The 23,867-nt window shown below is 38.2% G+C and overlaps 3 protein-coding genes across 8 annotated transcripts in view; all 3 read right to left on the reverse strand.

The window, feature by feature from the left end:
• Window positions 1-5,873, reverse strand: part of tmem104 (transmembrane protein 104) — a 70,065-nt gene extending 64,192 nt beyond the window's left edge. Inside the window, exons 1-4 of one of the 2 annotated variants that reach the window (XM_023293078.3) lie at window positions 5,608-5,873; window positions 4,199-4,265; window positions 3,272-3,393; window positions 2,153-2,234 (exon numbers count right to left, since the gene is read on the reverse strand). In XM_023293078.3, the coding sequence (XP_023148846.1) occupies window positions 2,153-2,234; window positions 3,272-3,393; window positions 4,199-4,243 (249 nt within the window). In that variant the 5' untranslated portion in view covers window positions 4,244-4,265; window positions 5,608-5,873. Of the gene's footprint in view, window positions 1-2,152; window positions 2,235-3,271; window positions 3,394-4,198; window positions 4,266-5,603 lie in introns of both variants that reach the window. The other variant, XM_023293079.3, reaches the window with a different exon arrangement.
• A 1,236-nt stretch (window positions 5,874-7,109) lies between these two features.
• Window positions 7,110-15,634, reverse strand: LOC111583828 (5-hydroxytryptamine receptor 3A-like). 4 transcript variants are annotated; one of them, XM_035958564.2, is made up of 10 exons: window positions 14,706-15,634; window positions 14,417-14,580; window positions 12,152-12,208; window positions 12,014-12,058; window positions 11,798-11,907; window positions 10,257-10,429; window positions 10,006-10,160; window positions 9,710-9,920; window positions 9,474-9,632; window positions 7,110-8,091 (listed from the first exon to the last, which is right to left on the reverse strand). In XM_035958564.2, exons 1-10 carry the CDS (start codon window positions 14,743-14,745, stop codon window positions 7,817-7,819), a joined length of 1,389 nt encoding a protein of 462 aa, XP_035814457.1. In that variant the 5' UTR covers window positions 14,746-15,634; the 3' UTR covers window positions 7,110-7,816. The 4 variants fall into 4 exon arrangements, with proteins under 4 accessions (XP_035814457.1, XP_035814456.1, XP_035814458.1 ...); XM_035958563.2 differs by having other exon boundaries at window positions 7,111-8,091; window positions 14,417-14,583; XM_035958565.2 differs by lacking the exon at window positions 12,152-12,208 and having other exon boundaries at window positions 7,111-8,091.
• Window positions 15,635-15,788: 154 nt separating this feature from the next.
• tsen54 (TSEN54 tRNA splicing endonuclease subunit) overlaps window positions 15,789-23,867 on the reverse strand; it is a 14,183-nt gene continuing 6,104 nt past the window's right edge. Inside the window, exons 1-10 of one of the 2 annotated variants that reach the window (XM_055005490.1) lie at window positions 23,356-23,469; window positions 23,176-23,259; window positions 22,912-23,010; window positions 22,779-22,831; window positions 21,317-21,424; window positions 20,314-20,758; window positions 20,093-20,228; window positions 19,936-19,996; window positions 17,300-17,413; window positions 15,789-16,610 (exon numbers count right to left, since the gene is read on the reverse strand). In XM_055005490.1, coding sequence (XP_054861465.1) covers window positions 16,460-16,610; window positions 17,300-17,413; window positions 19,936-19,996; window positions 20,093-20,228; window positions 20,314-20,758; window positions 21,317-21,424; window positions 22,779-22,831; window positions 22,912-23,010; window positions 23,176-23,259; window positions 23,356-23,454 — 1,350 coding nt within the window. In that variant the 5' untranslated portion in view covers window positions 23,455-23,469 and the 3' untranslated portion in view covers window positions 15,789-16,459. Of the gene's footprint in view, window positions 16,611-17,299; window positions 17,414-19,935; window positions 19,997-20,092; window positions 20,229-20,313; window positions 20,759-21,316; window positions 21,425-22,778; window positions 22,832-22,911; window positions 23,011-23,175; window positions 23,260-23,355; window positions 23,470-23,867 lie in introns of those variants that run through there. The other variant, XM_055005491.1, reaches the window with a different exon arrangement.

Here is a 23,867-nt window from a genome sequence, read left to right on the forward strand (position 1 = left end):
CTGGAATCTCATTTTGATTGTCATTTCAGTTCCAGCCATTAACTATACAGTTGCAGAGAAACTCCTCCTGAGCGTATTTTGTCCAACAGACCAAAGATATTCGGTCTGAAGAATCTACATTTGGCTTTAAAGTGTTGTTTCCTTTACTGATTGAATATTTTCCTACGTGGTGCAATCACAAAGCTCCATGACTCATCCTGCTCAGGAGCACGAGTCAGGACTACAAATGAAAACAGGTGATCAAAATCAGCATCTGTGTTAGATGAAACACCACATTCTGTGTCAATCAGCAGCCAGGATGACCCATCTTTCATGTCAAGGATCTTCAGTGGTGACAAGAAGTGGGTCTGCGGCTGCCACCAGGAGGAGAAATAACCATTTTCACAGTGAAGAAGCCCACAGTCTCTAAGACTGAAGAAGGCATGTCAGGTCAGGAGCTCACCAGAGACATGCTCGTTGTTTTCTTGGACATTCACATGTTTGTGCATGGGAATTCATTCCCCAGGGTCGGACTGCCAAGGCAGAGTTCAGCTGTAACATCCTGAAGTGTCTGAGGGGAGAACATTCAGCCCAAGCGACCTGAGCTGTGGCGTGATGGCATGTGGGCGCTTGAATATAAATGTGCTGTGCGACTATTCACAGCACATTGATCATGCACAACAACACAACTGTCGCTCCCTATCCAGCCTACTAGTAAGACCTGTCTCCCTGAGACTTCGTCCTCTTCCCCAAAGTGAAATTTAAGTTTAAGAGTCACCATTGTGACACTGAAGGTACAAAACACAACTTCAAAGTCTGCAAAGAGTGGTGTTTCATTGTCCGAGGAGATTTGTAGCTGTAGATGTTTAATTTAATGTTTTATCTTCTATTTTATTTACTATGATTTTGTGTTCCATCGTTTGGTGGAGTATCTTTAAAGTACTGCTCAGAAAAGTTCTATACAAAAAAAGTTTTTATTATTACAGTTATGAAAACATTAAAGCTGGAATGTGGGATTTTACATAGAAATGGACATCACGCACACTCAAGTCAAATGAGTTCACATAAAGGCCATGAAGTTCATCAGCTTCAAGTAAATCTCTCTGTACTTCACTGTACACTGGTGTTTAACTCTTGCTTCTGTTGCAACATAACTGTGCTGGTGCACCAGTACAATGCATTTTACATTTTCCAGCAGTGACTGGTTTACCAGAGCCAAAGAGTGGAGCAGCTGAGATGAATAGGCTAAAGTAACTGTGAATATGGTGGAGACTGTGGCAGAAACACTAGGAAGGGTCCAGTAGAAGATTCTGATACTCCAGGTAAAAAAGAAATTCAGCACTGAGAGGACGTATTAGAGCCTAACAAAGAATAGCGAGGTATCCATTCTTAGCACAAGTCAAAACGGTTTGTGTAGTTACTCTCACTGCCAGAATGGGGAGACAAAAGTTCTGCACCGTAGTTACCAGCAATTTGAAGAAATCTCAATTATTGGCTCCTACTCAGCGAATCATCGAACATCTAACAGACATCATGCATTTGGGCAGCTGTAGTCTCCTATTTAGCGGTGTGTAAGCCTAAATATATTCAGAATGAGATACTTCTTTAAGTTGCTGTGGAGTTAATGCAGCTCTATATCTATATGTATAAAGTACCCACGATGCTGCCTGATGAAATACGAAACACCCAACTGATGGCAATGGTTGAAAATTGTGCGAAACTCAGTATAATGAGCTGATAATTTTTTCAGATCTACACAAAATATGTCATATTACAAATCTATTGTAAGAGAGTATCAATCTGCAGCAAGCTAAAAAAAAAGCATACACAGTCTGGCTTTTTGTTGATCATGACAGTATTTCACAGGTTTTTCACTGTTAAAAGAGGAAGTTTATTCTGGTATTAACATGCATCAGCATGCAGCTTGTCAGAACAAGACCTGTAAGCACATTAACAACTGAAAACATCCCTGACTTTAATTTAAACTAACATTAGCTTCACATTTTTGTCCTGCAGAGAGGAAATGTCGCACTACACAATCTTCGCCAGACAGGGAGGAACATTTACTTCTTAAATATTTGATTTTGCCTGGCACATTCTTCCGCTCCATCCAGCCAACCTCCTAATAAAGACATTTACACATAGAGCTCCTTCTGAGAGTTTATTATCTCACCTCCTCCTGCTCTCTCCTCTTCCAGCGCAGTTGAGCGTTGGCCGCTGCCATTGCCTCGATCACAAAAGTGGTGGTCATGTAGCTGGTGTGAGGAGAGGGGAGACCAAAGGAGAGGATAATTAAGAGACTAACAAGATGGTTTAAATGAAAAGAAAGTATGATCCGTTAGCAGGTGTTGTCAGTGTTTGGCCAGTGCAACATTAATACGGAAACAGTCTGATTCAACGACAGGTGGATCCACAAGCTTCCCTGTAAGAATAAGGCGGCATGAAATCTGCCACCTTCAGACTGAGATTTTAGCAAGTTTGATTGTAAATTTGAGAAAAAAAACAGACGGAAAATTGCCTATTCACTGGACCTAACTTTGCATTACTTCTGTGTTAGAATTGTGAAAGCCTGATGACTGATTTCTTTAATTTCCTGTGTATTTTTTGGATATACACTACCGTTTAAAAGTTTGGGGTCGCTTAGAAATGTCCATATTTTTGAAAGAAAAGCATTTTTTTCAATGAAGATAACAATAAATTAGTCAGAAATCCAGTTTAGACATTATTAATGTGGTAAATGATTATTCTAGCTGGAAGTGGCTGATTTTTAATGGAATATCTACATAGTGGTACAGAGGAACATTTCCAGCAACCATCACTAGTGTGTTCTAATGCTACATTGTGTTAGTGAGTCAAGTTGAAAGGCTAACTGCTGATTAGAAAACCCTTGTGCAATTATGTTAGCACATGAATAAAAGTGTGAGTTTTCATGGAAAACATGAAATTGCCTGGGTGACCCCTAACTTTTCAACAGTAGTGTATTTTCATGCTTTCTGCATCAATTTATTATTTTTTAACTATACTGAAACTACTCAAAGCGACAAACTTGCTTACTAGAGAGCACCACCATGATTGGACTTGTATATGATATGTAATTAAAATCTGAATAACTGAATTTGGGGGGGAGCAAGCATCTTGTTAAAAAATATATTGTGCTGTTTCAATACTGAAAAAGAATAAGCTGTAAAAGAACCACTTTTGGTCAAAAATCCCAACCAAACCAACAAATCCCTGTTTACTTCATTCTGCTTGCTGGATGTCAGACAGAGAGAGAAGGAAGAACAAAACTCACCTCATAAATCCTAAAAAGGAGATGAGCGCTAAGCTGACCACCCAGCCAGCTGTAGCGAAGGCTTTGGGCATCGTCAGAGCTCCTGTTCCCACAATCAGGTTGAACATATACACCAGCCCCACCTGGAGAGGAAATGATGGAGGTGAATAGTTGATACTGAACTGTAACATTATTTCATACTGTCCCCCACAACCTTTAAATTTTGCTACACGATTTCTCTTCAGGGATCAATCATTCCATATTAATGGTTAATTTAATGTACTCATGTTGAAATTGTGAAGCACTACAGTATTAGGTGCTCCTCAGCACCGAGACGGATAAAGATCCACTACTGGGTGGAATCAACCATTGTCAGGGGAGACAACTGGGCTAATTGGGCAGCACTTAGCCTATCGGGTAGCAAAGTGCTTTAAAGATTCAAAGCTCCAGCTTCCTGGAAAAAAAACATTTGACCAGCAGAACTGAGTCTTTGTGGCAAAGTCATGCTGAAGTCAGCAAAGTCAGAGAGTTACTAAATGAGTTGTTAAGACCATAAAGGGGCCTTGTGTGTGTATAAAACAAGAAGCAGATGTGTAAGCATTTAAGCTTCCTCTTTAGTTGTCACCACACATCTATATGTATAATCCTTTCAACAAACCTTACTCATTCTGTAAAGAAAATTTCACTAAAATACGCCTTCTCTGTCCTTACTTTGCAAAGTCTTGAACTTTGAGCAGTCATTTCAAGTGACTGAGTTTGCTTAAGATAAGCAAATAGTTCAATACAATCAATGAATTAAACGTTAAAGCATCTGCAAGTCAAAAAAAGAAGAACAGTACAATTCCAGTCAGGTGCATTTTGCTTTTACAGCTCACCCAGGTACAAGGGGGTTAAACATGTGTCTAACCTTCAATGATTAAAAGTCGCAGTATTCTGCAGGATACTCACAAATGCAGAGTAGGGTTCCCCGGTGTCTGTAATTCCACCTGCCATGGTTGGTGGCTCTGGTCTGCAACTGAAGAGACAAAAAAAAAACAGCCAGGTGAAGCAGCAGAAGTCAATTCTATCTTATCTTCTTTAAATTCAAATTTGCTTTAACCATATGATAACAATTTATGTGTTCCCAAAGAGACTGTAAATAATATAAGAATAATGATTCAACGCACTTGCTCTGTTCTTTCTTCTGGAAACAGAATGCTGAGCTCATATTATGCAATTTAGTATTTATTTCAACACAGTAAAAAAAAGACCCACAGACTAAAAACTGAAGAACAACTTTTCGATTCGGCATGTATATGGTGTACACATTTCCAGTTGTGGAATGCACCTCAAGTACTCTACCTAAGTACAATTTTAAGGTACTTGCACTTTACTTAGGAATTTCCATTTTATGTTATGTTACACGTCCAATCCACTACATTTCAGAGAGAAAGTTTGTACTTTTACTCCACTACATTTATAGGGCAGCTTAATCAAAATTAGGTTTAACACAAAGGATTACTTTTAAAATACAGCACCTTGTTAAAGATACAAACAGTGGTTTCCAGCCCTTTTGTCTTCTTAGGAAAAGCAATGTGTGGTCAAACATTTCAGATGTCTATGAACTGTTAACAACTCCATTAAATAGTGAATTTTCCCTCTAAATATCTTACATAGTTTACTTTCAACATATGTTCCAAAGATACAATATCTCACCAAAAAAACTCAAAGAAAACAGATGAGTGTTTTCTTCTTCTATTTCGTCATATAAAATGGGTTATAAATGAATGTAAAGTAGCTCCACCTGCAGCAAGTATGACATGCTGCTGTCACATTAATACTTCACTATTAATGACCTAATAATGTCATATAAAATCATATCTGCCAGTAGTTTACTTTAATACTTTAACTACATTTTGTTTCTAGGTACTTGTTCTTGAGTAGGATTTTTCATGCAGGACTTTCACTTGTAATGGAGTATTTTAACACTCCTGTATTGGTACTTGTAGTTTAGTAAAGGATCTTAGTCATTCCACTACTTATTTGAATAAAAATGCGGTCTTTGTTAAATGTCTTCCAGGAACTACTGTACATTCTAATGCCAAAGACTGTGTATATGACAGCCTTCTTTGCTCTGAGTTCTGGCAGAGTTTGAAACTGTATCTCTGCTCGCTATTCTGGTAGTTATTGATCTCAATTAGCTGAAATTCCCATGTTAGCAACGCAGCTGGTAGCAGACCGTCAGACTGTCACAGCTACTACATATGGATAACGTTTACTTATATATTAAACAGTAATAAAATGAGAGGTTTGTCAGGGTTTCGTGCTACCGACAACGGTGTCATTACTGGAGACGAAAGTAAACACCGCTCACCTACCTTCCTTCCTTCCTTCGTCCCAGTCTCTGCTGCTAACTTAGCTGCTAGGCTAGCAGGATGCTCCAAGCTGGGTCCACTCCTCACTAGCTAGCTGAATAAACGCTCCCCGCTGACAGCTAGCCAACATGGGCTGTGCTGCTGTTAGATAGCTGGAAGGACGTCGGAGGAAACAGAAAGCTTTAAACACATCCCCACGGGTAAACGAGACGCAAACACTCAGCTAACTTCAGCAGTAAATTCAGCCCAACAGCTGACCTGCTCCTACGTTGAACAACACGTGACAAGCTATCTGGAACACGAGCCCACACTACCGGTGTTCTATTTCAAAATAAAATCTCTTCTGTGTTGCTTTCACAATAAAGCTTTTATTATAAAGAGCAAAAAGCGTCTATTCGTTATTATTATATCACACTTGACACCGCAGGTAGTTGGGTTGCTCGGTCGGTTGTTGGTGCAGGTTTAAATCACGGGGTTCAGTCGAAATGTATGTTTTGGGCATCACAGTTATTCCAACACTTCAGACACCATGCTTAGTAATAATGGTCATAGTGTAATCTACATTTTACGACTACAAGATGGTTAAATCAGCCAATATTTACTTCCAGATTCGTTTCCACCCGCCGTTCCGTGCTGTCAGGGTTATTAAAATTAACGTCTGTGTAGAAAGTCATATGACACGTGTACATGTCATATGACAGACATACCTGTTAGGGCATTCTTACAGTCAGCATTAACATACTCTCTCACAGGGAAGGACGCTTTAAGTTGGGGGAAATGTTGCCTATTAAACACTTTATTTACTGCAGTAGCATAGGGGGAAAAAACTAGGGAGTAAGGAAAGGATTTGAAGTCTGTAAAGTTAAAAAAAATTTATGACCTGGGTCCAAAAAGTATGATTTTCAATACAAACATTTTTTGACACTGAAAACGCAGCATGCAAATGGTTTTCTCTCTAAAATCTAATTTATATTAATCTGAATATACAGAAGAATTCAATTTTGCCAGTTGTGCACAAAACAAAGTGCACAACTGGCTAAAACAAACAAACAAAAAACTAACCTGAGCCCTTCAGGAAGTGTGTTTGTGGAGCGCAATAGAAATAGGCATTGTATTCCAAACCCTGATCAAAATTATCAGTACTAAGGATTTTATTAATAATTTGTGGGACCCCCACTATGTTTCTCATCTTCATTTCATTTTCTGCATTCTGTTGAATTTTTAGCAACAACCTGTGCCTTTTCTGCATCAAGAAAAACAGAAAATTCAGGCCCCCGGTGACAAAATATAATTCAATATCATGCATTAAATCTCTCAGGAATTCAGTGCAGCTTTCAAATGTTTACTCTCCTGCACATCTGGACACAAGTTGTAGTGTAAGTGCAGTCTAAAACTTGTGTTCCTCAAAAAAAGGCGCAGAGCCACAACATTTGAATAAAAGGCACTAAAATACATTTAAACATTTAAAAATCAGTTGAAGAATTAAGTCACTAGACACTGGTTATCAACTTTGAACGCTTGACACTTTTTGATTATTGCAAGCACACAGTTTATTGGTTTTCCACCAGAATTCCACAATGAAACAGCACTTAGATGGACAGTATCATGTTGGATAATAAAATCTACAAAAGATATGCAAAAACTGTTCAGTGAACATAAAAATTCAAGTGATTAGTAAAATGTTTGTGCTTTTTTGCCGAGTGGTAAATGATGTACCATGATTAACAAAAGAAATATAGTCTAAATTTGACAAATAAATATAATTATTCACAAAATTGTGGGATATAAAACCAATACCCCACCCCCTTACACACACACACATATGTAGTATGATCTCTCTTTTTGTCATTCTATAACTTCAATTTAGGTAAAGTATGACATGTTTAAAGCACAATCAAATATTCTTGTTGTTTCCAAACTCCCCTTTCATTTCCACTTCAGACTCAGCATTTAAACCTGTTTATTATTTTCATGCAATAAAGGGTATGGAGATTATTAGTTTATGTCTGCAGATATGAGTAACATCTGTTCTATACTGAATAAAGGACGGAAATGTAGATGAGCTAATTAATATAAGGTTAAAAAAGCAGTGTGGTCATTCCTTCACTGCCCAGGTGATAATTTATTATTAAAAGTTTTATCACATTCAAATCTAAGAGCATGCACTGGCTGATTAAACACACAGCACTTGATCCCATCCATCACATCTAAATCAAAACCCTGTTTTAATCCAACTGACATAAACGATCATCAGAAAGAGTACCACAGTGATTAAATATAAGAAAAAGAACACGTAGTCTACGGTCAGAGCCAGACTTTTGCAGCATCCTCGCTCGTTCTTGTCTTTGTCCTTACTTCCAGCTTGTAATCGAGCTGCTTTCACTTCATCCAGGATTCGTTTCAGCAGGTCATGGGCAACTGGCCAATCCAAAGGCATGTAGGTCTTCTCTGGTGTCACCTGGCCTCTTTCTTCATCTCCAGAAGGCTCTGAACAGGAAAAAGGGAAGATCGGTTTTACAGCAGAGGCTGGTCTCAGAGAATCCCCCCGATCAGCACCAAACAGATACAGTTAATTAGTGGAAAATTTAGCAACTAAAGAGACAGATATAGTCAGAATACTGGACTGTTTTCTGACCCTTAGTGCTCCTGATGCACTGGTCAACATACCAGTACAGTAGTGTAAATGTACTCCACTACAAGTGAATGTTCTGCATGAAAAATCCTGTTTTAGTACAAAGCAACAAAATACAGTATTTAAGTTAAAGTATTGGTTTGGACCCTCTGACTGATACATTATTATATTAGATGATTAATCCTGAAGCATCAGTGTGTCAGCAGCCTGTTACTGTTGCTGCTGCTGCAGGTGGAACTACTTTAACTACTTTATAAACAGTTTTATATACAGGGACAGCAGATAAATCTGATTGCTCCTCACATGAATAATAGGAGAAGAAAGAGGAGAAAAAACAAAGTTTTGACATATAAATCTGTTTTCAGTTTTAGGACTTTTTTGCTTGTTGTTGAGCTATTGAATTATTAGAATATTTCCTGAAAGTAAACCATATCAGAAGCTCGATTTTTTTTAAAAACAGCTTTTTGGAAGAAGCCCCTTCTCCAAAACATCTTCTGTTTATTCTTTAACTAAATGTTGTATTGAAAAAAGCAGTTATATTATCCATCCACTCATCCCAAAATCCCTCATAAAAATTCATCTCTTCCCGATCACTTTCAATGTTTAACTGTTTTATGCTTTTATATCTGCTCCTTATTTGTTTTTATTATTTCCCTTTTACCTATAAAATGTCCTTGAGTGCCCAGCGCTGCTCTCTTCACTCTTATAAACCTTGTTTCCAGAAAAAGCTCTATCTGCTCGGCATGAAACATCATCAAACGTATGTTAAATTCTAAATAGGGTGAATAAGGTTAAACAAAAAAAATCACATTGTGTTGGTATTATCATCAAAAATTTGGATATCTTATTGCAAATAGTATCAAAAATTGCTAATCATGGCCAGACAGAAGGAAAAATTCATAGCAATCAACTGTGGACGTGATTGATGCTTGAACGATTATTACTGGTCTGCTTTTGCATGTTGCTTCCTATGCTAACGCACTTCACTTTTGGTGTCATTTTTAAAATCAAAAAGGTTTGGGGTTCTTTGAAAGATGTAAATCAAACATTTCCAGCATTTTATTTATTGACAAGAATAAATGTGGGTCAACTCAAGTTAAAAACCTGCATCATTAGATAGATGTAGCTGTTTACTTCCACTGTGGTCTTATTTGTGTCAAGCAAATGATGTGCATCTTTTGTTTTTCATCTGTTTCCGACAATAAATTCATGAAAAATAAGCTGGTCAAAAACGTACCTTTGTGAAAGTCTTCCTCCAGCTGAATATCCTCTCTGGCATTTTCAGATCCTTTAGCCTTTTTACCACACTGATGACCGAGTTCAGTTAAGAAGCTCACCAGCATGGCCTCCAGGACGCTGATCCCCACAAGGGCGAAGATTGCAACACAGTAGGTAGCTGGAATAAAGACATTAAAGGTCACATTGCAGAAGTTGCTCGACTGTCCGGTGCATGAGGCCTGTGTGGCTGCTCACCAATCCACGGCAGGGAATCTTCAGTGGAGGGCAGCATATCCTGAAGAATCAGCAGTAGGACGGAGATGGAGAGGAGGATCGTCACTTTGAAGCTCAGCTTTTCGCCGCTGGACTGACTGATAAAGAAGGAAGCCAGATCCAGCACCAGCAAATAGGACAGGGGGATGATAAAGTTGACGACATAAAGCATCGGTTTCCTCTCAAGTGTGATCTGTGAAATGAGTGTGATTAATTAGAGACGAGCAGAGCTGGAGATCAGAGAAAGAACTGTTGTTGGAATACAAATATTTTCTAACCATGTATATGAGGTAGCTTTTGGTTCCATTCGTGGTCCTGTCTCGGACGACTTCCATGCTTCTGAGTGACCACTCTCCCTTTGTGATCATGATCAGCTCAGAGAGTGCAGTGAGGGCCGTGTCATTGGTTAATGTTCCTAGCTTCATAGTATGTACTACGCAGAAAATAAAATAGCATTAAAGATCAGTTGTTCTGAAGCAATTCAGACCATAAAAACACATCAAGCTGCAGTTATTCAGATGCAATTTACCGTCAGAGCTCATGGATGTAAATGTGATGTTACAACTTTGGGTATCAAAAGGGAACTTTACGAGATTGAGTTGGCAGGTGTAGGTAAGCCGTTGCTGGGCCTTAGAAAACACCCAACCGCTGGAATTCAGAGTGAGATGTGGACCTTTTATAACACTCCCACTATCAGAAGCACTGAGGAGACACAAGAGGACACAATTATTTTTCTGTGAAGGGCTTGTCCTCATCAAAAAACAGTAAAAGAGATATAAACATTTTATCAAAATGTTTTTTAAAACGTAAATTCGAGCCTGATAAGCATTACCTGACTGTCAATGTTCATTTTGGGGCTGATATTAAATTTTATAACTTTTGTCAGGTGATTCTGCATCCCTAGTCTATACTAATTGCAAAAGCTTTATATATTTAGCACTGAACTGTGTGTAAAAAAACAAACTGTATTATTATTATTATTATTATTATTATTATTATTATTATTATTATTATTATTATTATTATTATTATTATTATTATTATACAGTTTATCTTTATTTTCATGACTATTTACATTGCAGATTCTCACTGAAGCCATCAAAACTATGAATGAACACATACGGAATTAGGTAGTAAACAAAAAAGTGTGATTTCTGAGGCTGGTGACTCGAATGAACTTATTCTCAGCAGCAGAGTTGACTCTTGATCTTCCTTTCCTGGGTTGGTCATGATGCGTGCCAGTTTTGTCATAGCGCTTGCACTTCGGGATACATTCAAAGTTTTTGCAGTTTTCCAGAATGACTGACCTTCAGTTCTTAAAGTAATGATGGACTGTCATTTCTCTTTACTTAGCTGATTGATTCTTGCCACAACATGGATTATAACAGTTGTCAAATAGGGCTGTCAACTGTGTACCAACCTGACTTCTGCACAACATAACTGATGGTCCCAACCCCATTAAGAAGGAAAGAAAATCCACAAATTAACCTTGACAAGGCACATCTGTGAAGTGAAAACCATTACAGGTGACTACCTCATGAAGCTCATTGAGAGAAGGCCAAGGGTTTGCAAAGCTGTCATCAAATCAAAGGGTGGCTACTTTGAAGAATCTAAAATATAAAACTTGCTTTTTCACACTTTTCTGTTTACTACATAATTCCATATGTGTTCATTCATAGTTTGGATGCCTTCAGCGAGAATCTACAATGTAATGTAGTTATGAAAATAAAGAAAAAACATTAAATGAGAGGATGTGTCCAAACTTTTGATTGGTAGTGTATGTTGCAAATAAAACATTCAGTTTCATGATGCAGGTTTAAATAAGTTTACAGGAGCCAGTCTGGTCTCAGTTCAGTTATCTGTCAGGCTTTTAGCTTCACGGCCGGCTTGAGGAGATTTTTAATCTACAGACCAGATTAAAACAAAGTGAATAAAAAACTGTTGCCAAAACATCTGCAAAGTATTTTTTGGATACTGACCTGTTTTTAACGAATGTGCAATGAAATGGAACTTCTCTGTACATCATGTGCATTATTTTATAGTTACACTTGTGTCATGAATGGTACATACTCTTCTTGGATGATTATATCTGGAATCCATAGCATCGATCTCGGAATGGTCAGGAGGTTTATCCCACAAAAGTCTGAAGCATTCCAAGTTAGGAGTTCATTTGTCCAATACTGGGAAAAGGAAAAGAAAAAAATGATGACACTGGTTGATGAATGTTCATGCTATTCATGGACCATGAATACAATAATAATTCTGCTTTTAATGGGCCAGTCTTACCATGCTAACCCAGAGGTGATTTGTGACAGTTTGAGACTTCTCATCCTGCAGAGAAGCACCAGCAGTGTGGTAAGTATTCAGCCAAATTTTAAAAAAAGACATGTTTCCTCACTTATACCTAAAGATCAATGCAGATACCTTTGGGTTTATTTTACCAGAGTTTGAGATACCTGGCTCCATAATTCCCCCATTACACTAGAAGAGAATATAATTTAATTTGTGGTGGCAACTGTTCAGGAAAACTCAGAAAAAAAACAATTAAAGGAAATATGTAGATCATTAAGACTACGACTCTTTAGTCCAATACACTGTAAGTATCAATAGTTTAGTTTATTTTGCAAAATAGCTCATTTCATTGTTAAATTATTGACCTCCAAAGGTCCCAAAAGAATATATTTCTATTTTGCATATTTATATTTAAATGCGTTTTGAAGGAGGTCCCTATCAAATACATGAGATAACACTTTAAGTTACAGCATGCAACATGCAGTGAAATTACTCAGGGAAAGTCTGAAATGACAAAAGGACCAAGTGATTAGATTTTGGCAGTGATGCGGCTTATAGTCTGGATCTCCGGATTTGTTAAAGATTTCTGTATCATTGCGAGATAGCGGCACGGCATCACTGTAACTATGACAACAAGTGAACGCTACATCAGCTGCCTGCTGACGATCACATGATTGTGATCCTTCTACAAATCCACCACTGCAGACTTATCAGGACTTATCTGTTGGAAATGATACAAGGAACAACTGATTAAATTGTGTGGATGTTTTCGAGTCCCATCAATTCCCGCCACCCGCTACATATTTAGGTGACGCAATTCGGTATCTGTACATAACGTAAACGCGCATAACACACCCCTGTGCTCAGCACAAGGTCATTTTGTTTGTGAGCACATCTGTAGTCATGGAAAAAAATTATTAGACCACCCTTGTTTTCTTCAGTTTCTTGTTCATTTTAATGCCTGGTACAACTAAAGGTACATTTTTTTGGACAAATATAATGATAACAACAAAAATAGCTCATAAAAGGTTAATTAAAGAGCTGATATTTAGTCATTTCCCATGGTTTTCTTGATAATGACTAAAATCACTTAAGTTCTTACAGCAACAGCTATGGCATTGTACTGCCAAAAACAGCTTTTAGGCATTCCATGTTTTCTTTTCTGTCTGTTTTAGTCACATGATACACACAGGAGTTAGTACTTTATTGCATAATCATTGTTTTTGATGACTGCAGCCAGTGGCAAGATGTGGCAAGCTCATAGAGACTCATCAAAAACGACTTGCAGCTGTGATTGCCGCTAAAGGTGGCTCTACAAAGTACTGACTTCAGTGGGGTGAATAGTTATGCACATTGTTTTCTGTTATTTTGTCATATTTTTTGTTTGCTTCACAATAAAAACAAATAATCACATCTTCAAATTTGCAGGCATGTTCTGTAAATTAAATGATGCAAACCTTCAAACAATCCATTTTAATTCCAGGTTGTGAGGCAACAAAACATGAAAAATGCCAAGGGGAGTGAATACTTTTGCAAGGCACTGTACAGGTTGTAATCCAAAGCATCACTATCAATTTTAAATTTTTTTTTTTTACTATTACTCTTGTGTTGAAATGTAAACAGTATTCTAGTGGTAGCTGGTTGAAGAGGAAGTGATCTGAGCTGCTGTTACAGTCTATGCCCGCAGGTATCTTAACATAGTTTGACTTTATTGCTCCTTTAAGTACATAGTGACCTCATATAAATCCTTGAAACGGTTTGCATAGCGTCAACCAGCACAGGTCTAATCAGCCATAACACCTGAAATTACTTGTGTGGGTCTGCAGGACCTTGTAGCTAATAAACATCAGATTTTATTGGTGGCTCATACACTCATTTAGCACTTTATACGGTGCACCTGGCTAACGCTATTGCAACCTAATGCAACAGTCCAGCGATAAATCTTTAATTCATGAAGGTTATAATGTTTAGTTGTTGTTGAAACTGTCGATTCTGCTGTACAATTATGTTGAAGGATGTAGTTTGTGGTGTCATCGAAATGTAGTCTATTACACACAGAGGCATTTGTGCAATTTATCCTCCCCTTTATCCTCCCCTCACTGAAATAAATAGACTACACAAACTAATAGAAATGACTGTCTATACAAGTACAGTTAAATGCAGGAGTGCAGTATTAGTTTGAAGTAGTAATAAACAGCCAACTACAGGTGTGTGTCTTGTATTTAAATCAGAGTAATTATTGACCAGCTGTCAGATAAATTTAAACTTGTAATTTCAATTGTATTTAACTCCTCAAACAAATGGGATTAACAAAAATGTGCAAAAATACTTCAGATTCATCCATGTAGCTCACTGTGACAGTTCAATCCATTCACAAAAGATGATAAAGACACTTACCACATCCAAAATACCAAACAACAAGATGTCCAGTTGAACGAGGGTGGAAGTGGTCCAGTTTTTCACAGGTCGCATAATACTTTGGACATTACTTGATCCAGTTAGGTTTAAGTGATGGAGCAGACTTTGATATGAGCAGTCTGTACTCCCACTGCTGGAAACACCTACTGGGAAGGAGAAAACATCTCTATGAACAGAATTATCATCAGAAATATCATCAGAAACCTCAGAAACAGACCTAACACAAGCTTTAAAATATTTCTAAATCAAATTATATGTGATAACTTACCAAGTAAAGTGAGAAAAATTAAGGCAGTTGGAGCTGCCATCGCTGTTTGCCTTCAGCTCAGCGTGAGAAAATCCTTTTAAACTGTGAAGCTGCTTATATAAACAGAACAAAACGAAAGTATGGATGAGGCATCACAGGATGAATTCATTCAACTGTCAAAGTGTTCTTCTTCTGTTTGTTCCTGTGTATCCAGGGTCAGTCATAGGACAAAAGTCAGGTCTATTGTAGATCTGCAGCTGAGGCAAAAAGTCAACATGAAAGTCAGTGTGAACTCAGGAGGGAGTGGAGAAGTTATCAATGTGCACACTAGCTTCAATGCTTGTAAAACCTGTGGTCAAGACAAAATAACATACATGAATAGAACTAGTTTTAATTTAAAATCTTAAAAGGTGTATAAAAACAAATTAATTTGCTTGTTGTAAATGTGAGGATAAGGTTGTGGTCAAACAAAAATCCAGATAAACCTAAGACAGAGAGCTCTAAAACTGTGGTGGTGTGATCGTTTGGCCAACTGTAGAAACTTTCATTGCATTTATCATTAAAACTCATTCTAAACCATCTGAGAGCCTCTTAACATTTGGTTTTAAAATGTGTTTCAGTGGTGCGAACACAAATTTCATTAATGTCTACATGATTCCTGCTAGGTCAAAGGGACGCCACGCACACTTATTTTCTTGATTAATCAGTTACCTGTGTGATTTATAAAATAACTGAAGTTAATGAAAAACATCAGTGTTTCCTGAAGTTGACAATGACAAATGTCTAGTTTTGTCCACAACCCAAAGATATTTAGCTTATAGTCATAGAGGAGTAAAGAAACTGGAAAATATTCAAATTTAAGAAGCTAGAATCATAGAATTTAAACTTTTTTTAAATAAGTGGTAATGACAATAATAACTTACTAATCAATTATCAAAATGGTTGGCAAAGAATTTAATAGTTGACAACAAATTGAAGAATACTAGGAGTGTTCTTGAATTTTAAGATACACATCTTTGTTTTATCATAGTGCTAAATAGGGCTGTCACAAAATCAGATTTTTCACTAAACAATTATCATAGAAAGAAGAAATGAAAGTGCAACTCATTTTAATGTTGTTTATTGTGTTTTCGGTCTCTTTTTGGCAAATAGACTGAACTCAAAATACAAGTGTAAAGAGATGGAAATAAGTGTACTGTATTTTGTCCCTAAGTTGGAGTGTAAATTAGTCCTGAATTACAATATTATCATGTGTGCTACTACCATGATATCAGTATTTCATTTCTGAAATACTGGTACATTGTTAAAACCTCAACTGGAAGAAATAAAGTATAAAACATACAGTATCATTAAATCTGACTAAATCAGAATATTTTGCACAAAGTTTAATTTCTTAAATATTCTTTGCAAACAAAACACTATAAAACTATGTCAATATGGCAACAGCTGGTGTTCCTGGTGTTTTTTTCTTGCATATTTGACTGTAATTTTGGTTGCTGTAGCAACAATTTATTTCCCACAAGGATTTATAAAGTTTTCAATCACCATTTGTTGCAGAAAATAATGATGCTGATGATAATAATGATGATCTATTAGTCCCATAGATAAAAGAAGAAATATGCAAAAACGAAAACTGATAAATCCACTTTTTCCAATAACAACTTGGGCACTAAACCTACCCTTCCACTGTAAATCAATGGTCAGGCACATAGAAAAAACATTTGCACATATGCAGCCAGATACAAATGTATTTAAAAGTCCTGGACAAATGCGTCTCAGGGGAACACATCAGTGGGCAGCTGGAAGTCTTTGAAGGTGTAGAAGGATATGTCTCCGTGGTCCACCACAGCGAAGACCACTGGGATGTCTCCGCTCTGGAAGGCCAGCAGCTTGATCGCTCTCAGGTCAGGTACAGGACCATCGAAGCTGAGACACAGAAGAGAAGCAACCAAGTTATATTAAGTTAAATTCAATGTTTGCATTTTTAAAAAAGTCTAAACAAACATGCAAAGTGAAGATGCCACAAGTTGTCATGAGCATTTGTTTTCTGACATTTTACAAGTCGAATGATTACAACTGGAGGAACCTTATTGGTGCAACATTTGCCAGTGTGACTGATATTAGAAGAAAAGCACATTGTGTTAAAATGGATAGTTATTCCTTCATCATTTTATCCTACATGCAAGATGTTTTTGTGAAATTTGCTCATATATATAGCATCTAATTTCTCTGCCTATGGTAAAAACAGTATTTTGTAAAGTCACATGTGCTTTTGACCACCAACATCTGACAGTGTGTCTTCTAGTCCAAGTGGACATTTGTGCCATATTGGAAGAAATTCTCTGAAAGTGTTCTAGAGCTATTGTATTCACAAGAATGTAGCAGACAACCTGAAAAGACACCTCCAGCCTCAGCAGTCGCACATGCATCACAATAATCAATACTATAATTATTTAGTTGTGGCTCCAACTGAGTCATGAAAAGAGCGACGATACAAAAGGTCCATTCACCTCCAATCACTGTGACATTTTGTTAATTGGAATCAGATGTCTTCGGCTTTACTGTAAGTCAATCCTGAGCAAACACTTTCTCTTGTAGTTTGTGTGATTGTTTACCTGCACACACACATGCGGGAGTATGGTTTCCCCGGGTTGCTCTTCTTGAAGTCAGCCACCGTATCAGGCTGGTAAACATTGAAACAAATCCTCCACTGCTCTGAACCTTTTAACCTGAGCAGACAAAGGACAAGGTCTTCAATATCTCCTGAATGAAGCGCACTCTATCACAGCACAATAGATCATCACCCTGGGTGTACAACAGCATACTGAGGCGGTGACAAACGGCGGAGCCGCAGCCTGTCGCTCCTTTGTATCAGAGTCTTTATAGGTTTGTAAATTAAAGATCATAAACTGTGACAGCAGTGATATAAGCTCGGTTCATATAAAGTCCACGTTCTGATTTATTTTCCTTCACAGGTGCCTCAGTTGATGTCCTCTTATCACAGTGAACAGAAAGTAGCTGCATGAGTTTGTATTTTTATTCCAATTTTGACTATATGGTTATAAAAACCCAAGGACAGACCTTCATGTTTCCTCTGTATGAAATTGCAAAATGAGCAATTGTTGCTAATTAAGTGACAAAAAAATACAACATGGTGCTGACTGTATACACCTTCTGTGCTGTAATGATCATGTCTAAATGCACACTAGAAATCACAGGGCAAAGAAAAATCTGATTTCACTGCACTGTACGAACCGGGTTATTGTAAAATCAAAGTTTGTAGCAGGACAGTCATTAATTTATTTGATTACTTAGGGTTTCTGCTACAGCCATGTCAATACCAACATCGAATTGGCCTATTATAGATATATTGGCATCAGCGGATTTATGTGGCAATTTCAAAATTTAGACGCTTAGAGTAATGCAGAAATGGTGTCATCGCATAGTGACTCCATCTCTAATGTTTATAATAATCTTAATGCTGTCTGCAGCACATGCAGCAGAGTACATATCACGGCTGAGCAGACAGTGGTGCCTTTGCGTTAAGGTACAAATTATGCTACAAAGAAATTGTAAAAGAAATTGATAGGGCTGCAGTGTCCACATCAATTGGTTGGGCGAGATGCTATCTCCTGACCAACTTATCATTGGAGACTTGCTGATGTTACTATCAAAATAAGAAAAGCCCTACATCAATAGCTTCCACGATTAGTCCATTATTTTTTGGCAGTAGGATAAACAGACTCCCTGTGAACACTCCCACACTTTCACAAGTTTGAACTGGCCTAATCTAATCAAGATTGCCAACTTATTTAAAATTTACTGAACGCTGACTTGGAGTCAGCTTCAAACTTATTATGTTAAAGAAGAAGCGGGTGCGGCTGTGTTTTGTTAAAACAGACGGACAAAAAGTCGAGTGTAAACTTTACAAACAGCAGCTTGTACATTGCAGCTCAACAACCAACATGGCAGATCATCTAAGCACATTATGTTAAACACACAACTGACAAACATGTTATGTTTGCCAGCTGTTCTTGTGCTGGGATCACCAGCTGATATAGTTTTACTTTCAAAAATAATTTGAATATGGACAGGTGCATGTTGGTCTGCTGAAAGACTGTTGTTATAATTTCTTCATAAAATAATCAGGTTAATATAATTTACTATGCTGCAAGTACTACATTTCTAATCTATTTAGACTTATAGGGCTAGCAGGTAGAGCGCACTTAGTGCACTGTGGCCCATTCAGTTCATTTAGAGACCATATACAGATTTTATTAGATCGATGGGGACTCAGCTATGGAACAATTATGCTCAAATTGCATTTCAGTCCACTTCTGAATGAATTAATTCTGAATGAATTTTACAGGCTTGGAACCAAATTCAACTATTCTAACTGATCATATCTGACAATAATTGACCTTTCTTTCTCCCTCTCTTTCATGAGAAACCTCTCACATAAGTGTGCCTTAGTATGGGTGCGTACACACTTGCATGTTGAAGCATACCCACCTAAATAGACATACTTGTACATACACTTAAGCACACGTACTCTTACTATTATTGTCGTTTTTGCTGCTTTGTTTTATTATACTTAAAAAAAAACATGTTAATATTTTTCCATGATCAATCGATGGTTGAAGAGTAGGTGTAGTTTCAGTCGACCAAGATTTCCTTTATTTGACTACAGCCCTATAAATTTGAGGCTTTTTACTACCTTTTCAGTCACTTATAAGGAAGCCAGTGCTCATATACTGTTAACTGAAGTTTATGATTGTCAGTGTGTGGCTGAAGTGCATTGTATTTTCCTCAGTGTCAACATTTTTTTTAATTTAACAGTGACAAGCTCAGCTGTAGTAACATACATATCTAGGCTTCAAGAGGCTGTTTTTTTCAGTTTTAGTTGAATCACGACTTCTAAGGATCCCCCTTTTCTCCCACTTCTGTGTTGTAATGGAAGATGGTATGTATAAATTCTGAGATTACAACCATCTTGCAGGTTAATTTCATGCCAGTCAGTGCAACATGAGCTAATAAAATCCTGTCATACATTACGATATCAGTTTGAGGCATGTCAGATGATGTAATGAATGCCTAGTGAATCGTAACAGTATGGTAAAAAGGAAATAAAAAAGATGAAAGCAGTATGTCATCAGCTTTTGTCTGAACATCAGCTTCTTCTCTTCTAATTAAACTGGTATCAGGTAAAGCAAATCCTTTTCACATTCTAAGCGATAGAAACAAGTGATACCTGGATGCTCCCTCGAGCAGATGTGTAGATTTAATCACACTGATTTTGTCCAACAGCTCGCCTGGAAATAAATAAGATCACTTACTTAGTTTCAAACACGATACGCCTGATTATGTTAGGTGACAAAACAGATACTGTGGTAACTTGGAGTTCTCACCAGTGGAGATTGGCTGTTTTGGGTCATGTAATGGAGTAACTTCCCTGTTCCACAAGTGTGCTGGTCGGCCTTTACGCTTCCTCTGCCGCCTCGCCAGGAGCTCATGATACTCTGCCCAGTTTCTGCACCGCCGAACCTTGAAGGAACTCAGAATTTGATCCCCAATAATGTATTTACATCGCATGATAACAAATGTATTATGTACCAGGGCTGCTACAAACCTCTCTGTCTTTGTTGACATCCCACCGTCGCCTGCGCGTGTCCTTTTCCCTCTTCTGCTCCTTTGAGGACATCTTCACCATCCGCAGGTTTATTTTCCTCCTCCAGGAGGCAATGTCACAGACTCCCACAGTCAAATCCCCCGGCAGCAGGGAGGGTTCTGGAGGGGCCAGGCAGCTGGGGTGGCGCTCACTGGAGCCCACATCAGGGAATGGGATGGAGCTGAAGTCCCAGCGTGAGGAGCCAGAAGTGGGGCTATGATGTAATTCTTTGTCTGAGGCCCCAAGGTCATCCGTCATCCACCAGCTCCTGCCTTCATCTGCTCCACTTGTGGTGGCAGTCTGGATGTCTGGAGAGGCTGCAAGTTTTTTAGCGTCATCACCTTCAAGGCTACATTTATCCTCTTCCATTTTCTCAATGGTGGACTCCACTTGTGCTTCGGTATAACTACAGAAGAAACAAAAACTATTGAGCCTTTTGGTGTACTGGAAAACTCATCTATCTTATACACTCACTGATATTGAGAAACTTAATTTCTTCTTGAACTAAGTAGTTCAATTAACTAATCAACAGGTTGAGTGCCAGAAAATCAACTAGCAGTTGTGATAGTCAATCACCTATATGGAAGATTTCAAATGCAAATCAAACAAAGAATTGAAATAAAGTACAATATACATTATTGTTATCAGAAAAAAAGAAAATGAAGAGGTTTATTAGCGTCCAGCAGAGAGCAGCAGAGAGCTGCCAATGCTTAGTTTTCATGAGGAGGTTTGAGGGAGTTACATAAATTTAATTTTCTTGCCTTCTTTTTGTAGGTCTATAGTGACAGCTAATAGTGCTGAAAATATAATGATTTCTTTATTGAGCAGTAGTTGAATAATCTAATTGCTTGAGGAGGTGCCATTGTAACGAGACAATCAATGCTATTGGCTTCACCTGGCTTCAATGTTATGGCCGATCAGTGCACATACTGTACAGTAAATAATAAGCAGTCGCTCTGTTTACCTGCACGTTGCTGTGGGACTGGGGCTGCGTTTCCTCTTCAGCTGTCTCCCTGCTCTGTCTCGTGACTGAGGCAAGTTCAGCTGCCTCGCGTAGGACGAAGGCTCAGAACTGCAAGAAGTCAAACACATTGAGCTGATGTCAAAACCTGAACCTCCAGAGCAACTTTATCCGAAACACTCAGTCACTAAAGACCCATTTGGGCAGGATTATTTCTCTAAGCTGAGGAGGACCTTTCAGATATACCATAATAATGAATCAAATTAGTGGTGGCTGAAATCCATTCTGCTGCTTAAAACTGTCTCATTTACAATATTTTGTTGTTTATTCAAGTGAAGGTATAGTGTCTGCCCAAATGAGATGATAATGGAGGACACATTTATGCTCTACTCTTACTAGTATTACTGTGTATTTACCACTGTGCTGCTGTCAGCTTTATATTAGTGTGCGAACATTCAGTCCACATAGTGACAGTGATGCAGATATTTCTGCCTGATGCATGTACATAAACGGGACAAATGGGAACAGTACACAAGTATAGAGCTGATCAACACTGCCATCCCTGAAGCCAAGAGTAACTTTATTATCCTACAGTCTCATCCATAAATAATTTGACAGTGACATAGTTCTCATAATGTTAGCCCTGTACACCACCATATTGGCTTTACATCAAAGCAATTATGTGTTTATTCTTTCTGGTACAAGTTCATCTGGATTTAAGGTCCCAGAAACCCTCTTCAGAAACTGGGCCGGTTGTTTGGTAAGTTTTCTAAACCCTCTGCACTCCTTTGTATTTACATTCATTGTTTCTTGATAGTAGGCCTCCTCTTCAAAATTGTTCATGATTTGGCCAGACAGTGTGAAGGACAAATCATCCATCCAATTTTGTTTTATCTACTTAAACTGTCTGCCATGGTCTTCCTTTTGGTTTTGATTAGCTCAACAGATCATTCTTTCTTAATAACATATTCTTGTTTTGGCCACTCCTAAAGTTAATGCTCTCTCTCTCTCTGAAAAGTTTGTTTGTTTGGTCTACTTCACTTGCATTGAAACCTCTTTGGACAGCATGTTGAGAGTTCCCCTGAACAGCTACCAAATGCAAATTCAACACCTGGAATCAACTCCAGACCTTTTATCTACTTAATCTGCCATGACAAAACGAGGACACAGGGCACACATGGCCACTGCTTTTCAGTCAATTATTCACTTACTTTTGAGCCTGTGAAGGAGGTCGGTCTGTAATTTCTAAACAGTCAATGCAATATTTTTTGCTGAACCCGTTGAATTAAATCTTAAAGTCCACACTTTAATCACATCTAGACTGCCTAATTTAAAATCCACTGTGATGGTGCATACAGAAAAAAATGCAAAAACTCAGTACAAATACTTCAAGACATGACAGTACAGTTTGAAAGCTCCACTGTGATTCTAACCCTGTCTGAATGGGACATTAGGGTTCTGTTACCTGGGATCAAATCTGTGCACCACATAGCCGAGTCTCTTCAAATGCCCAAACACCTTTGTGATGAAACAGAGTTGTTAGGCCAGTGTGGTGCTGCACTCCATTTTCAGAATATGCGTTGGACAATTACTTGCACCTGATATTGCTGGAGGGTCACTGTGGCGGAGGACAGAAATCTCTCATACCCATCCTGAATGGAAAGCGGCAGGTCCCTATAAAACACCTGCACATTTCCCTGTTGACATATACACATTCACATTTAGAAATGTCACATTAATAGTTCACAGATCACTTGTGTTGCATCGTCACTCCTTAATTGCTCAACAAATACACCTGAATGAACAGAATTAATGAGCACTGCTAAACCACACCCTGCCAGCGGGTTTTATCTGCTACTCACACACTCCATCAGGTAGAGAGCCTCTTCCGGAAGGAGATACTGTTTGCCATTTGCAGAAAAGCCCATCGTCTGCCAGAACTTTCCCTGAACAAAATTCAATATGCCAAACATTCTCTAACAAGAACTGATAGAAAAGGAAAGTTGTCAGCTTGTCGCCGAGACTGTCGTGACAGTACTCACAGCAGGAGACTGAAGCTCCACAATCTGGTCACTTGGAATCCATACGGCCTTCACGAGGTTTCCTCTGCAGTAAAATAATACATTCACATTAACCTGCATGCATTATTTTATTGGTAAAAGACAGAAGACAATACTAAAGACATTCTTCAGGGACCCAGGTGTGGATAAAAGCCCACAACTAGCCAACAGACACACAGCACTGTCATATACTTCCCCAGATACTATGGCAAATATGTTAACAAAGGGCAGCTTACTTGTTTGGGTGGTTTTACTGACAATATTCACACTCCTCTGAGATATGGTTTGCTAAATGCTCAAGTTTCTTTATAGCTAATTGCTAATGTTGTCTGCTGTCTGGCTCAGAGCTTGTTTGTTGAAACAGCTGCTAGAAACAGGATTGATGAGAGTGCCGAGGGAGGGTTATAAAGTCAAAACTATGAACTCAAACAGGCAACAGCTTTCCAGGGCTAAAGAGTTGCTTATAATTCTTCATTCTCTCTCATCTTAAGTGA

Source organism: Amphiprion ocellaris, chromosome 19 (genome assembly GCF_022539595.1).
Source record: "Amphiprion ocellaris isolate individual 3 ecotype Okinawa chromosome 19, ASM2253959v1, whole genome shotgun sequence".
Lineage (NCBI taxonomy): Eukaryota > Metazoa > Chordata > Actinopteri > Pomacentridae > Amphiprion > Amphiprion ocellaris.

Excerpts from the sequence above, each read along its gene's own strand:
- LOC111583828 (XM_035958563.2), bottom strand. The coding sequence starts at position 14,745 with ATGGCAGCTCCAACTGCCTTAATTTTTCTCACTTTACTTG. Across the intron at positions 12,059-12,151 it reads CTGGTAAAATAAACCCAAAG|GATGAGAAGTCTCAAACTGT; the intron begins GTATCTGCATTG and ends GCTTCTCTGCAG. Across the intron at positions 10,430-11,797 it reads GATATAATCATCCAAGAAGA|TGCTTCTGATAGTGGGAGTG; the intron begins GTATGTACCATT and ends GTGTCTCCTCAG.